Genomic DNA, 13,611 nt, shown 5'->3' with positions numbered 1-13,611 from the left:
GTTCTGATTTTAAATGCCATTTTTTATTATTTAAATTAACTTTTGTTTCTTTACTTATTTTATTTAATATTTTTTTTCTTTTAAATTTAATTTTTATATTTAATGATTTTTAGTGTAATTCTTAAATACATAAATTTTATACTAATAATAAACTAAATCTACTATACTAATAAGAGCCCAAGAGAGTTAGGCCTATAATAGGTAGAAAAAATGGCGGTAAAATTTTTTAATCAAATGAATTGCTCAGATTGATCAGATTTTAACTTTTCCTTAAGTTTTAGTAGGTTCTTTGTGTTTTAGTAGGTTGAGAAAGTATATGAACAGATACTACAATGTAATAGAACCAATAGCTTTCAAAAAAAATAAGAGAACTAATTCCATTAGTTATATTGTCTTTATTTTTCTCCAATATAAAAATTCTTTACATTCAAATTCATCATCAATTGATTATATTCGCTACATTGTCCCTACAATGTTTTTATTAAAAAAAATTATTCATTATCAATAAATTAATTAAGAGAAATAATTTTATTAGTTATATTGTCTTTATTTTTCTCCAATGTAAAAATTCTTTACATTCAAATTCATCAATTGATTATATTCACTACATTGTCTATTATCTTTTTTTGTGCACTATTTTTAAATTAAATATCAAAGTTATAATACAAAATAATGCTATATATTTATTTACTAAGTATTTTATTAATACCATGAAATTTTTTTAAAAAATATAATTAACAAAGTCAATCATATTAACTACTTGAGAGATTTGTTGACAAAGAGATCATTCAAATCACACAACAAATTGAAGTGAGAATATCTCGCAATGTCCTTGTTTGACAATCAGCAGTTAGCGGATTATATTAGCAGATTTGACCAGCGAATTATATCAACGGTTGATAAAAAGATATTTGAAAAAATTAGCTGTTTAGATTAACATGTAAAATGACCTAAGTGTATACATATATTTAATAATAATAATAATAATAATAATAATAATAATAATAATAATAATAATAATAATAATAATAATTGTTTAAAAAAATAAAAAATAATAAAAAAATATAATATAGCCAATCATATTAACTACTTGAGGATTTATTGATAAAAAGAGTATTCAAATCATACAACAAATTGAAGTGGGAAACTACCTCGCAATGTCCTTGTTTGGTAATCAGTACTTAGCTCTTCAATATTAGTATATATTTAATATTTTATGCCCTAATGTTTATGTCCCGTATTTGGTTTCAACCATACCTGTACAATTATTTTATTGACAATATAATCAATCTTGACTATATTATGTTGCATTTATAAATTTAGAATTACCTATTTAAATATGTAAATTTAACATTCAATTATCTATGCATGAACAATTCCAATATAATCTTACCTTGATATACTTTAAAGTACTTATTTAAAATTAAAAAAAATCGGGCATTATCCCAATCGCGCGTAAAAAACTAATATTATAAGAAATTGGATTATAAATAACTTAGTTAAGTATTACGTAGTATTAATCGTATCAGACAGAGTATTATCTATATGTCACTATTTTTTTTGGTAGGGTATCTATATGTCACTATACCTCAATCTTAAATTCCATATTGCCATAAAAAAAAATAGTTTTAAAAATAACTTTTCAAAATCAACGAAATTTAAACTAATTAAAAACAAAAGAATGGTGTAATTAAAACTTCAAATTGGTTTTGAATACACAATATTTTCCATCCCATGAGAGCACACCAGCATTCAGATTGTGCTGGAAAAATTTTCAGAAAAGATAACAAATGATGATCTCAATTGAAATGAAGTTTTTGCACTGTCGCTCTGCTTTGCAATTACATTGCACCAGCTCAAGAAATATCACAAGATTATTGCAAACAGGCACAGACATGTTGAAGATCAATCCTCTAGAGAAGTTTATTGTTTTTTCTTTTGAGTGACGATGGAAACCCGCAACCTCCTCTAGAGAAGTTTATTGTTGTAGTCCTGGACATTGTATCTGGAAAGCTTTCCCTGGATTCTTTCCATCAATTTCAGAGTGGTGAGGAACATCATAGGGCAACTGTGCAGCAGAGAACCAAGATTCACTGAGAACTTTCTCAAGTTTATCGTAGACAACAGCATTGCCATCTGGCGTAAGGTGCAAACCATCACTGCAAAATGGCGAAAAGTTGGTGTGTCAAGTTAATAGGTGCATCATAGTTCACACTTCACAGCCAGGTTTCAGGTCCAGATAAAAGAATCAAAAGTAGAAATATTCTCATTTTGAAAGACAATTATCACTAAACCAGAAGACCGTTAACCCTTACCCTTCACTGAATTTCTTATTGAACATGAACTGTTTGTCTATACATGTTTAAAGAAGTACGTATAACCACTGACCTTAAGAATTTCTTCTGCCAACCCTCTGTTTCCTGCATTATGGACCATAGATTTATTGACGGGAGACCCAACTCCCTGGCTAATTCAACACACTGCTTTGCATACTCTCCTGCCACTTCATTTGTCCTTTCTGACAATTCCGTTGCTTTGTCGCCATATAAAGACCTGCTTGGAAAATTAGAAAACTATTTTTAGGAATAACATTGATTGGTAGGCTCATTTCCCTTAGGTATCAATGCTGAAAATATGCAGGTTAAAGCTTTTGTTGTAAATACTCCCTCTCATTTTATTTAGACTACTTCCACATAGGACTCAATCTAGTCCTCAGTATAACAGAGGACTAAAGTGAGTAAAATTTTGCATAGTTAAGCAACCATTTTGTGTAAATTAATAATCAAGGACCAATATGGGAATTATGACAGTTGGGGGACCATTTTGGATATTAACTCCATTCTTAACATAGTTATTATTGCAGCTGTTTATAGTTGAAGAGAGACTATAAATAAAAATAAATAGATGCGGGACACAAAATTAAGGAAATATAGATGCACACTAGTGCTAAGTGACCAAAACAGCTAAAAGATGTTATACTGGCATTGTTTTTTTTTTTTTTTTGGACAAGTCTATGATGTTATAGTGTCATAGGAAGGCATTGATAAACATTCCAAGTAGGTAGTTGAAACTCATGTGAATGAGTTTATATTTCTATCAGATAAAATAATAAATCAAGAAAAGCAACTGCATTAATTATTGAGAATTTACATATCAACTTAAAATGGTTCATACCTAGCAAATTCTAAGCGGCCTTCCTCATCAACTGGTGGTGGAGTTATAAGCACAAGTACCATGGTGGGTGAGCATTTCTGTGAATGTTTGTGAAGACCAGTGAGAAATAGACAAATTACTTGACGGTTTCAAAGTATACATATAGGACTTGAATTTGGGGGGTCATGAACATAATTAGCATCAAACAAGAAAGATGAACAAATGCATAAAAGCAAGATGAAACAGAAATAGGAACTACATAGAGATTCCCATAATTCATTCTATTTACCAAACAATGGCTTTGAAAAGAGTAGCATCTAGTAAAATGGTGTTTCTGAAGAATAAAATTAGAACCTTGAGGTGTTGAACCATTTTTCTTAAATTTTCTTTGTATTCCTCAAGAGGCACATGCTGCCTTTCACTTGTCCTCCCAGAAACCGCTGCGTCATTTGCCCCAAAGAAAATAGTGGTAACAGCAGGATACTGGATAGATTGCTGCAACAAGCCAACGAAACCATCAATTAAAGCCCAAGATTGACCTCAAATCTTAACCATGAAATTATTATTGTTAGTTGTTATTATTTCAAGACTCATAATGATTGCCGAGAATTGCCTATTGGCCAATTCTTCCTCAGATTGCACTTACCGCTTCTCTTCATTCAGTCTATCATGCATAATTATAGATATACACATCCCCCTGCTCCCCATACCCCCACAGCACACAAAGGGGCAAAGTTTTGGATCCATCTCCACAATCATAGACTTAAAATCACAGAGCCTCTCTCTCTCTCTCTCTCTCTCTCTCTCTCTCTCTCTCTCTCCAGATTTTCAAAATCTGAATTTTCTTGATCCCATAATGACACTATCTCTAACCACTCTAACCAATAGAGTCCTTGAAAACTCCAAAAGTATAAAGATGATCAAAGTACTAACAGAGAATCTCCAACCATCTCTTCATTTTATACTTTTGGAGTTTTCAGTAGAGTCCTTGAAAACTCCAAAAGTATAAAGATGATCAAATTTATTTACCACAGAAATTAAAAGCAGCACATATTGAGATGATCAAAGTACTAACAGAATCTCCAACCACCAAATTTTATTAGAATATACACATGAACGAATACATACAATAGTCTACAATAGTCAGTAAAGGTCTAGGAAATTATTTTCTTTAAAAACAAATTGGGAAATTAGAGTATAATTACCAGAGGGAAGAGGTGATGCATCAAGAGCAAAGCCCACCTAGTGTTGTATCCACCGTACCCACGATTCAGAATATCAGCCTATACATACAGAGATATACATTCAAGAATCAAATGCATAACAAAAGCGATATATATATATATATATATATATATATATATATATATATATATATATATATATATATATATATATATATATATATATATATATATATATATATATATATATATATATATATTATTCAGAGATGTGAAAGAATGAAAATGGGAAGAGAGAATTGACCTTGCGAGAGTAATTGTTGGCAAGAGCAGCACCCCATCCTCCTGATCTGAAGGATTGCTCAGTGATGGAGTCCCCGAATAGTATTATCTGAGGCCTCATTTTTGTTCGTTCTCCACAGATCACTCCCTTGACGGCTGGGTTCAAGTGTTTAACTCACCCGATAAACTTCCCTCCTGACGATTTGTTGCCGTTCAACAATAAATGGTGCTGTTATAACTCGTAACTAGTGTATGGGAAAAATACAATTATAGTCCCACAATTATTTCTTGATAGCAGTTTAGTTCTTAACTTTTTACTGTTACAATATATACTCTTAATTTTTTAAAAAAATTATATTTGTAATTTCGGAAACAACAAAACTATTAAACTCTATTAAATTTTACTTAATACATATTTATTTTAAAATTTTATTATATTTGATTATTTGTTCTTTATAACATTGTTAATTTTGGCATTTAATCTGCAAAATAAAAAAGTAACAACATTCTTTCGTAAATTTTTCCTTTTCAATTGTGGTACACCTTCCCTATTTTCCTACACAACCCAGTTAAAATCATGTTATTTATTTTACAAATGGAATATCGAGAATAAATAATATTATAATTAAAAAAGAAATATTAAAAAGTAATAAAATACACATGTATTAAGTAAAATTTTAATAGAGTGTAATAGTTTTGTTGTTTCAGGGGTTAAAATTGTAACTTTTTTGAAAAATTAGGGGTGCATATTGCAATAGTAAAAAGTTAGGGACTAAAACAACTAGCAAAAAATAATTGAAGGACTAAAGTTACATTTTTTCCATTGTGTTATTTTAAGTTTTAAATATATTATATTAGGAGGTATGAACTCTCTTCATCTTGATAAATGATTCTAATATTTATTTATTTATTTATTTTTTATAAATAAGAACTTCATGCATTAATTCAGAATGAATACAATCAATAAGAAAATAAGGAGGATTATCAAACCATTCCCCACAACCTGACATAGAAACGGCTTCCGTGCAACAATGTGGGCAGCACAATTTGCAGATTGTTTAGCAAAACAGAAGTCAACACCATCTATATTGGATGCCACTTCTTTGACATCATCAATAGTAAAGCCAACCCAAGAATGAAAAGAGTCCGAACGTAAAGCAAAATAAACTAGCTGGGAGTCTGTCTCAACATCCACATCTCCCATTCCGGTTCCCTTTAACCAACTAAGGGCCTCCCGGATGCACATTGCCTTTGCCACTTCAACAAAATATTGACCTGGCATGGACAAACCTCCAGCAGCCAAGAATCGGCCACCGTGGTCACGTGAAATCCATCCCATTCCCATTAAGGGTCCGTTTGGAAAGCAGGAAAATGACTTCTGGAAAATGTTTTCTGGAAAATGAGTCATTTTCCGGAAAACATTTTCCTTTCCAGTGTTTGGTTGTATTCTGGAAAACTGTTTTTGTGTGTTTGGTTCATTTTCTGGAAAATGAGTAGAATTGTATAATTAAACATTTTAATTATTTTATTTAGAATATTACAACATATATAATAATATATAATAATAATAATAATAATTTTAAATATAATAAAAAAAAACTAATAATATATCAAAAATATTATGGTGGTGGTAGTGGTGTTATTTGTTATATAATAATAATAATAATAATAATAATAATAATAATAATAATAATAATAATAATAATAATAATAATAATAATAATAATAACTGGTGGTAGTAGTGGTGGTGGTGGTGGTGTGGTGACGGTGGTTGTAGTGGTATGGTGGTGGTGGTGGTGGCGGCGACGGTGGTTGCGGTGGTATGGTCGTGGTGGTGGCGGCGGTGGTGTGATGTTGGTGGTGGTTGCGGTGGTATGGTGGTGGTGGTGGTTGTGGCGGCGACGGTGGTTGCGGTGGTATGGTGGTGGTGGCGGCGACGATGGTTGCGGTGGTATAGTGGTAGTGGTGGTGGCGGCGACGGTGGTATGGTGGTGGTGGTGGTGGCGGCGACGGTGGTATGGTGGTGGTGGTGGTGGCAGCGGTGGTATGGTCGTGGTGGTGGCGGTGGTGGTGTGATCTGGTGGTGGTGGTTGCGGTGGTATGGTGGTGGTGGCGGCAGCGGTGGCACGGTGGTGGTGGTGGCGGCGACGGTGGTTGCGGTGGTATGGTGGTGGTGGTGGTGGTGGTGGTGGTATGGTGTTGATGATGTTGGTGATGGTGTGATGTTGGTGTAAAAGTTGGAAAATGACTTCCCCCCAAAAAAAGGGGAAGTCATTTTCCTCCAAAACAAGCCTATTTTCCAAAGTCAACGGAAAATGATTTCCGTTGACTTGATTTTCCAGGCACATCCAAACAGTGAAAACTTGGAAAATGATTTCCAGAACTCATTTTCCAGGTTTCCAAACACACCCTAAGTTATTACCTTCATCAAATGCTGCATCCATATTCAACTTCAGTCGACCCGGTGACGGTGCTTGCCAACGAGAAACAGCAACATTCGGCGCCACATAATCATTCCCCATCTCATTCGCTCCCATCCAATTTTTCCAGAAGCTAATTGCATAGTTAACCACTGCCATACATTCAAAAGGCTTACCCTTCCACACACGCTCATTTCTGCTGCCCCATAAGCCCCAACAAACCATTACAAACATGCATTTTAATCATCATTCAACGTAGACAATAATGCAAAAAACCACCCTGTGATGTTACCTTGGGCGAAAGATGATACTGCCAGTCCCATGGAGGTCCAGACTGATTTAATAATGGGACACTCCATGAATAAATGCTTGGTCGTCTCCCCCACTGCACCGCACAAATGACATAGCAGGCTACATGCAACGTGCTTTGAGTTCAGTGCTTCGCAAGTGGGAAGAATTGACATAGCTAATTGCCAACAAAAAATCTTCACTTTTGGAGGTACCTGCAAATTCCATATCAGACGCCATGGTCTATCCTCCTGAAATTCGCCCCTCAACTTTCTATAACAAGATTTAACTGTGTAAACTCCCTTACGGTCCCCTATCCAAACCCAAGCATTAGAAGGTTTGCGCTGACTTACCGGGATATTAAGGATAACCGTTGCATCGTGCTCATTGAATGTATCTTAAAAGCACTCTTCATCCCAGTTAGAACCCTGCACATTTAGTAGGGAAGAAACAAGAACGTCCTTAATCGAATCATGCAGATCAGTCGTGACATATGAATTCTCGGCACAAGGCAGCCAAGGGTCACGTCCGATTATAGTACTTCTGCCATCACCAATACTCCTATAACACCCCGACTTCCTTGCATCCAGAGCTTCAAGCAACCCCCGCCAGACAAAGGATGGGTTACTACCAGCAGTGGCCTCAAACAAAGAGCATATAGGATAATAACGACACTTATACACCTTTGTGACAAGAGATTCAGGTCTCGTGAGTAAACGCCATACCTGCTTGCCTAATAGGGCCAAATTCATCTCTCTTATGCATCTGAAGCCTAAGCCTCCTTTTTTCTTTGGTGCACACAGCCCATTCCATGATTTCCATTTAACGCCCTTCCCTTTAGTAGTGGAGCCAGACCACCAATATTTGTTTAGGACATATTCGATATCTTTGCATAAACCCCCCGACAGTAAGAAAACCATCATGGCATAACACGACATCGCTTGGAGTACATTTTTTAGTAGAACTTCACGGTCATCCCGAGAAAGAAATTTTGAGTTCCAACTGCGAACCCGGCTCAAGATTCTGTCCTTAAGGAAACCAAGAATCGTCTTCTTATTCCGATCTACCAATGATGGCAAGCCAAGATATTTGCTCGTTGTATCACCTTGACTCAATCCAAGAATACTTACCTCCTCCCGTCTACACTGTTGTGTCACATTCGTACTAAAGCACACAAGAGATTTTTCAAAATTTATCTGTTGCCCCGAGGCAATAACGTATTTATCTAGGACCTCTTTCATATGAAGGTTTTCCACATTATTTGCACGAAGGAAAAGAAAACAGTTGTCAGCAAATAACAGATGTTATTCTAGAAGTCCCGAATTTACTCCTACGATTATTTTCTAAGTGGGGGATTAATCCTTTTATTTGAAAAGCCCAATTCTTCTATAATTCTAGCCTAATGAATTTGATTTAGCCTAGCCTATTAATTTCTTTGAGCCCAAATAATACTAAGCCTTACTTATATAAATATATATAGATGAGTCCTAGATATGGACTTTCTTATATAAATAATCCTTGTATAAAATTTATATATATATATTAGTTCTTCTAGCCCAAGTCCACATAAATATTATTATATCTATACAAAGCCCACCCATATAATAAAACCCATTAACTAAGTCTTGCAACCCTACATTATATACATATGAATACATATATACACTACACTTCATCTTTACTACATAACCTAGATAAGACTTACACATTTCCACCCTCTCTCTTCCCTACTCATTCTCACGCCATTTTCCTCCCTCTACCTTACCAAAATTGTTCTTCATTTTCTAATCAAGAAATCAAGACCAAGATTCCATCTTTCTATCTTACAAAGCTTATGAATGGTAAGATCTAAGTTCTCACACCTCTTCCTACTCTATTTCCTTATTCTTCTAAATCTTCATCTTATTCTATGTTGGGTTTTTGTGGGTTTTGATGAAGATCAAGTGGTTGGTGAGATGCTAGGATGATCTAGAGGAGTTTGTGGTGTTGCTTTGAGGTTTTGCAAAGCTAAAGAGGTAACCCTATGTCCATGAAAACCTACTTTAAACTATACAATGTGTATTCTTGATGTTCTTGTGTTGTATGAGCATATTCTTGTGTTTTTGTTCATTTTAGAGCTTGTTGTTGATGAGTGTATTGATGTATTTGGACATGGATTGCACATTCTTAGAATTTTTCCCGAAGTTGAAATTTTCTCCAGTTTCGGTACTAACGGGTACATCTGGCGAGCAGTTTGCCACCCGCCAGAACCCCCCGTCGGTTCCTTGTTCCCCGTGGGTACTTTTGGCGAGCACTTTAGGCCCCACCCGAACCGCCCACTGGTACGTTTTGTTGATTCCTTGATTTGTTGTTCCCCGTGTGTTTGTGAGTATTTATTGATATTTCATAAGTCTAGAGCGGTGTATTATGAACCCAATGGTTAGGATTTGGAGTCTTGAATCGTGATCAATATCTAATTTTGCTATTCGTTGGATTATTTGACAAAGTTTATGATGTTCATATGAATCCTTGTGATTACTCTTTGACTTGTGTATTAGCATGTTGTTTCTTGATGCTAGTATAATTCCTTGTGATAGCCTTTGCTTGATTCTTGATTGAGTTGATAACGTGAGCTTATCTATTCGTTGTGACACTTTGTTGGAATCCGTTGTCGTTGAACCTTTGTCTTTGGAATACCCTTTGTAACACCCCTGATTTTCAAGACATTTAAAACTCAATAATAAAGGTAAAATCTCATTAAATCCCAAAGCGTAACATAAGTGTACGGGGTGCTATGCCACACCTGGGCTAGAGAACCCAGGTGCACAGGCTGTCTAACTACTATCCTCTGAAATATAAGTGCATAACATGGCACGCAGGCCGAAAGGGAAACTATACTACTTCTACGCTCCAGTTCTAGCGCGCTCCAGTGCTCTAATCCTCTGTGCCTGAAAGCCAAATATATCTGTTCAGCGAGAGATGCTGGTAACCCACACCAACGCGTTGAAATACAATACATATAGAGATATATATAGATATACGAAAACTATTTTGAGCATGAAGATATATCCTACGAACACTAGCTTTAAGACCGGGAATGACTCGACAGATAAGGCCAGACACGAGCACAGTTATAACGAGCATATGCAGTTCACAACAGATAAGGCAGATAAGGCAAAGCATAAACAATGATCACCACCCATCATAATCAATCCCCAACACAAATCCCACAGTCACATTTCTCCAAGATACTCATAATCACAGCTTATCCGTATCACAACACATAGCACACTTTGCTGGCGCCACAGGACTAATCGCATGCCCATACATGAGGGTCAGCGCATATAGCTCTGACACGGCCCCGCAGCACCCTGCCCCGTATCGCAACACGGAGGGGTCGATCGCAACCGACCGATGAACCGCAGCTCATCATAATGTTTGATCGCAACCAAACAGTGGACCGCAGCCCAAGAGTGTGTGTTACCTGACTGTAGCCAGGAATTCCCATCTGACTACAGCCAGCCTCTGAACCGCAGCTCAGGAAAGATGTCACCTGATTGAAGCCAGGAATTCCCGTCTGACTACAACCAGCTTCTGGACCGCAGCCCAGGATACCGTCATCCGACTATAGCCAGGAATTCCCATCTGACTGTAGCCGGCTTCTGAACCGCAGCTCAGGATAACCAATCCGATCGCAACCGAATTGGGATAACACGCACACATAACACGTAGCAAGCACATGCAACCCACATTACACATTGGGAAGGGGAATAAAGCGTATAACAACCTTATGCGTGATCCATCACGTACTAAGAATAGTCCTAAGGGGTTCATACTTCTTCCACCTAGGTCAACGGGATACCAATTCAACTAGCATGCAATATAATAGACTCATAAACCTACGAACGGTACCCGAAATATCAAACTAGACATAGGCACGACAAACGGGGTCCGTTGGGACACCACAGGGATCGGGGAAACATCAAACAGGGAAGCCGGGGTCCCGAGGGGGAAAGATTCCAGCGGGTAGCCGGTGGGTGGGGGTCCACCCGCCGGCTGCCCGCCGGCCATCACTGTTCCGGGCAGCGGGTGCCCGGCGGGCAGCTGCCCGCCCGCCGGCTGCCCGCTGCCGGAGCTGCCCGAATTGCCGCGGGTAGGTGGTGGGTCCCCTACCCCCCACCTACCCCCCACTGACTCTTTTCACCACTTTTCGTCCCGGGAACCATTGTGGAACCCGAAACCATGCTTAGACACTTTTCAACGTAATCAACGACAACACATAGACAATTAACAGATCAAATACGATAAACGAACGGCACATAACCTATCATGCTTTTCTAATCATAATCAACACCCAAACATGCGATTTCCCCACCCGATAATCCAAGAATAATATCATACGATACAACCTAGGGTTCTAATCACTTTTATATCAATCACGAATACAATTCGTCTTCTAATTGCAAGATTCGGTAGGAACAACACATAATCATCAAGGATACCAATTAATCATCAAAAACATCATAATCATCAAGAACAACACATAATCATCAAAGCCCCAATTGATCATCAAGAACATCATAATTATCAAGAACCTCCCAATATCAAGATTATCAAGATTCCTCACGGAATCATTATATCGACATCAATAATAATCATCATCAATCGCCATTTACAACAATATGGGGGAAACCCTAAGGGGAAATCATAGCTATGAAAATAGGTTTTGTTGAGACATGGATTACCTCTTAGCCTTAACTAATTCCTTGGCTATGAAGGATCTTTCTTTAAGCTTTCTTGCTTTCTTGATTTCTTCTAAGGGAATTCTTGTAGCTCTCCTGGGGCGATGGGGCGTTTAGGCGTGTGGGCAGTTCTAGGTGTCTCCTAAGTTCCCTATTTATATTTTTAAGACTCCTAATTAGGGCCTGAATGGTATGGGTTTACTAATTCTATTCCTTATAAGACTCAGGGACTTGCTTTAGGGATAAGGGTCCATATTAATTAAAGCGGATCCTAATCACGATCTGAATAGTAAAAGGCCTTCATCCTTTATTCCTAATAGATAACTAGGTCTAGGATTCCCAATTAGGATCTGAATAGTAAAAGGTTTACTATCTTTATTCCTAATAGGCTTTAAGCCTCTAATTTAGGCAAGGGTCCATGGTTCATGGTGGACCCTATTAATTAATTAAAGGGGAACCTAACATAATTAATCATATTTAATTATTATTAGCGGGATTAATTAAATAATTAATCCAGGGTTAAAGGCCGTAACACGGGGTGTTACACCCTTCTTGTAATCTCTCTTGATATCCGTTTGAACTATTGTTGTGAGCTTGTACTCTTGTTGTATCTTATATTCTTGAGAATTCCATGAATTGAGCTATCTATTGAGCTTATTCGTTGTTGAATACACTTCTTGTGAAATCTATTCCTTTGTTTGATCTCTTATGATTTCTTGTGTATTGAACTCGTGTTGTGATGATTGAGTTGGAACGGTGGACAGTGTGGGGATTTCTTACAGATTCGGGATGTTGGTTTTACGGACAACCTGTCGAAACGAATCTAGGTTGTCAGACCTATTTCTACTTATTGGGGGTTGGAGGTTCCAATAGGGGTGTATACACTTAAGGATTTATTGCTATCTCCAAGGGTCTTTGACCCCGCGAAACGACGATTATATCCTGTTGAGTCGTTGCGATGACTCTGCGGAATCTTTTGAGATGGTGGTTTACCACAATAGGGTCGTTGCGATGACCTTGAGTGCACCTCTTATGTTACTTGCTGACTTTGAACCCTCCACACTGATTCACCATTTATTCGAGTCATTGGGATTGACTCCGTGATGTATACTTGTTGATTGTGTCCTTTGCGGACTTGGTAACTTGAGATTTATGTTGATTGCATAACCTTGATGAGAACTATCTTTGTTGCTTGCTATGATTGTCTTACCTTGATCTTTATTCTTGATCCTTTATCGTTATCTCGTTGATTCAGTTCATTCTATCGATCTTGTGGTGTATTGTGTACTGTTGAGTATATCTCTTGTGTGGTTTGGTCTTGAGTCCATTCCTCGTGATTTTACTAATTAGAGTTGATTAGAGATATACTTATGTATTCACAAGTCTCAAAACTATTTTAAGTACTAAATGTATATCTATGTATCTTTACACATTGGAGTGAGGTTACTTAGCATTATCGTTAACGGTTATTTAAAATGATTTCAAGTACAGATTAGGCAGTTCAAGAGTGCGCTAGTTGGAGCCAACTACCTAGTCTTAGCATTCTTTCCTTTTAGTACTTAG

At 36.8% G+C, this 13,611-nt stretch overlaps 2 protein-coding genes across 2 annotated transcripts; both read right to left on the bottom strand.

The window, feature by feature from the left end:
- Positions 1 to 1,667: 1,667 nt before the first annotated feature.
- Positions 1,668 to 4,845, bottom strand: LOC109169342 (GDSL esterase/lipase At5g62930). Its single transcript, XM_019318226.1, has 6 exons — positions 4,642 to 4,845; positions 4,359 to 4,436; positions 3,508 to 3,648; positions 3,175 to 3,251; positions 2,389 to 2,553; positions 1,668 to 2,159 (listed from the first exon to the last, which is right to left on the bottom strand). Exons 1-6 carry the CDS (start codon positions 4,738 to 4,740, stop codon positions 1,979 to 1,981), a joined length of 741 nt encoding a protein of 246 aa, XP_019173771.1. The 5' UTR covers positions 4,741 to 4,845; the 3' UTR covers positions 1,668 to 1,978.
- Positions 4,846 to 7,725: 2,880 nt separating this feature from the next.
- On the bottom strand, positions 7,726 to 8,265 carry LOC109169485 (uncharacterized mitochondrial protein AtMg00310-like). Its single transcript, XM_019318367.1, has one exon. The coding sequence runs from the start codon at positions 8,263 to 8,265 to the stop codon at positions 7,726 to 7,728; it is 540 nt and encodes a 179-aa protein (XP_019173912.1).
- Between the last annotated feature and the right edge of the window lie 5,346 nt (positions 8,266 to 13,611).

Source organism: Ipomoea nil, unplaced genomic scaffold, assembly GCF_001879475.1.
Source record: "Ipomoea nil cultivar Tokyo-kokei standard unplaced genomic scaffold, Asagao_1.1 scaffold3314, whole genome shotgun sequence".
In the NCBI taxonomy this organism is placed as follows: domain Eukaryota; kingdom Viridiplantae; phylum Streptophyta; class Magnoliopsida; order Solanales; family Convolvulaceae; genus Ipomoea; species Ipomoea nil.
Note: the sequence above shows the minus strand (reverse complement) of the source record. Positions and strands in the feature narration are given on the sequence as shown.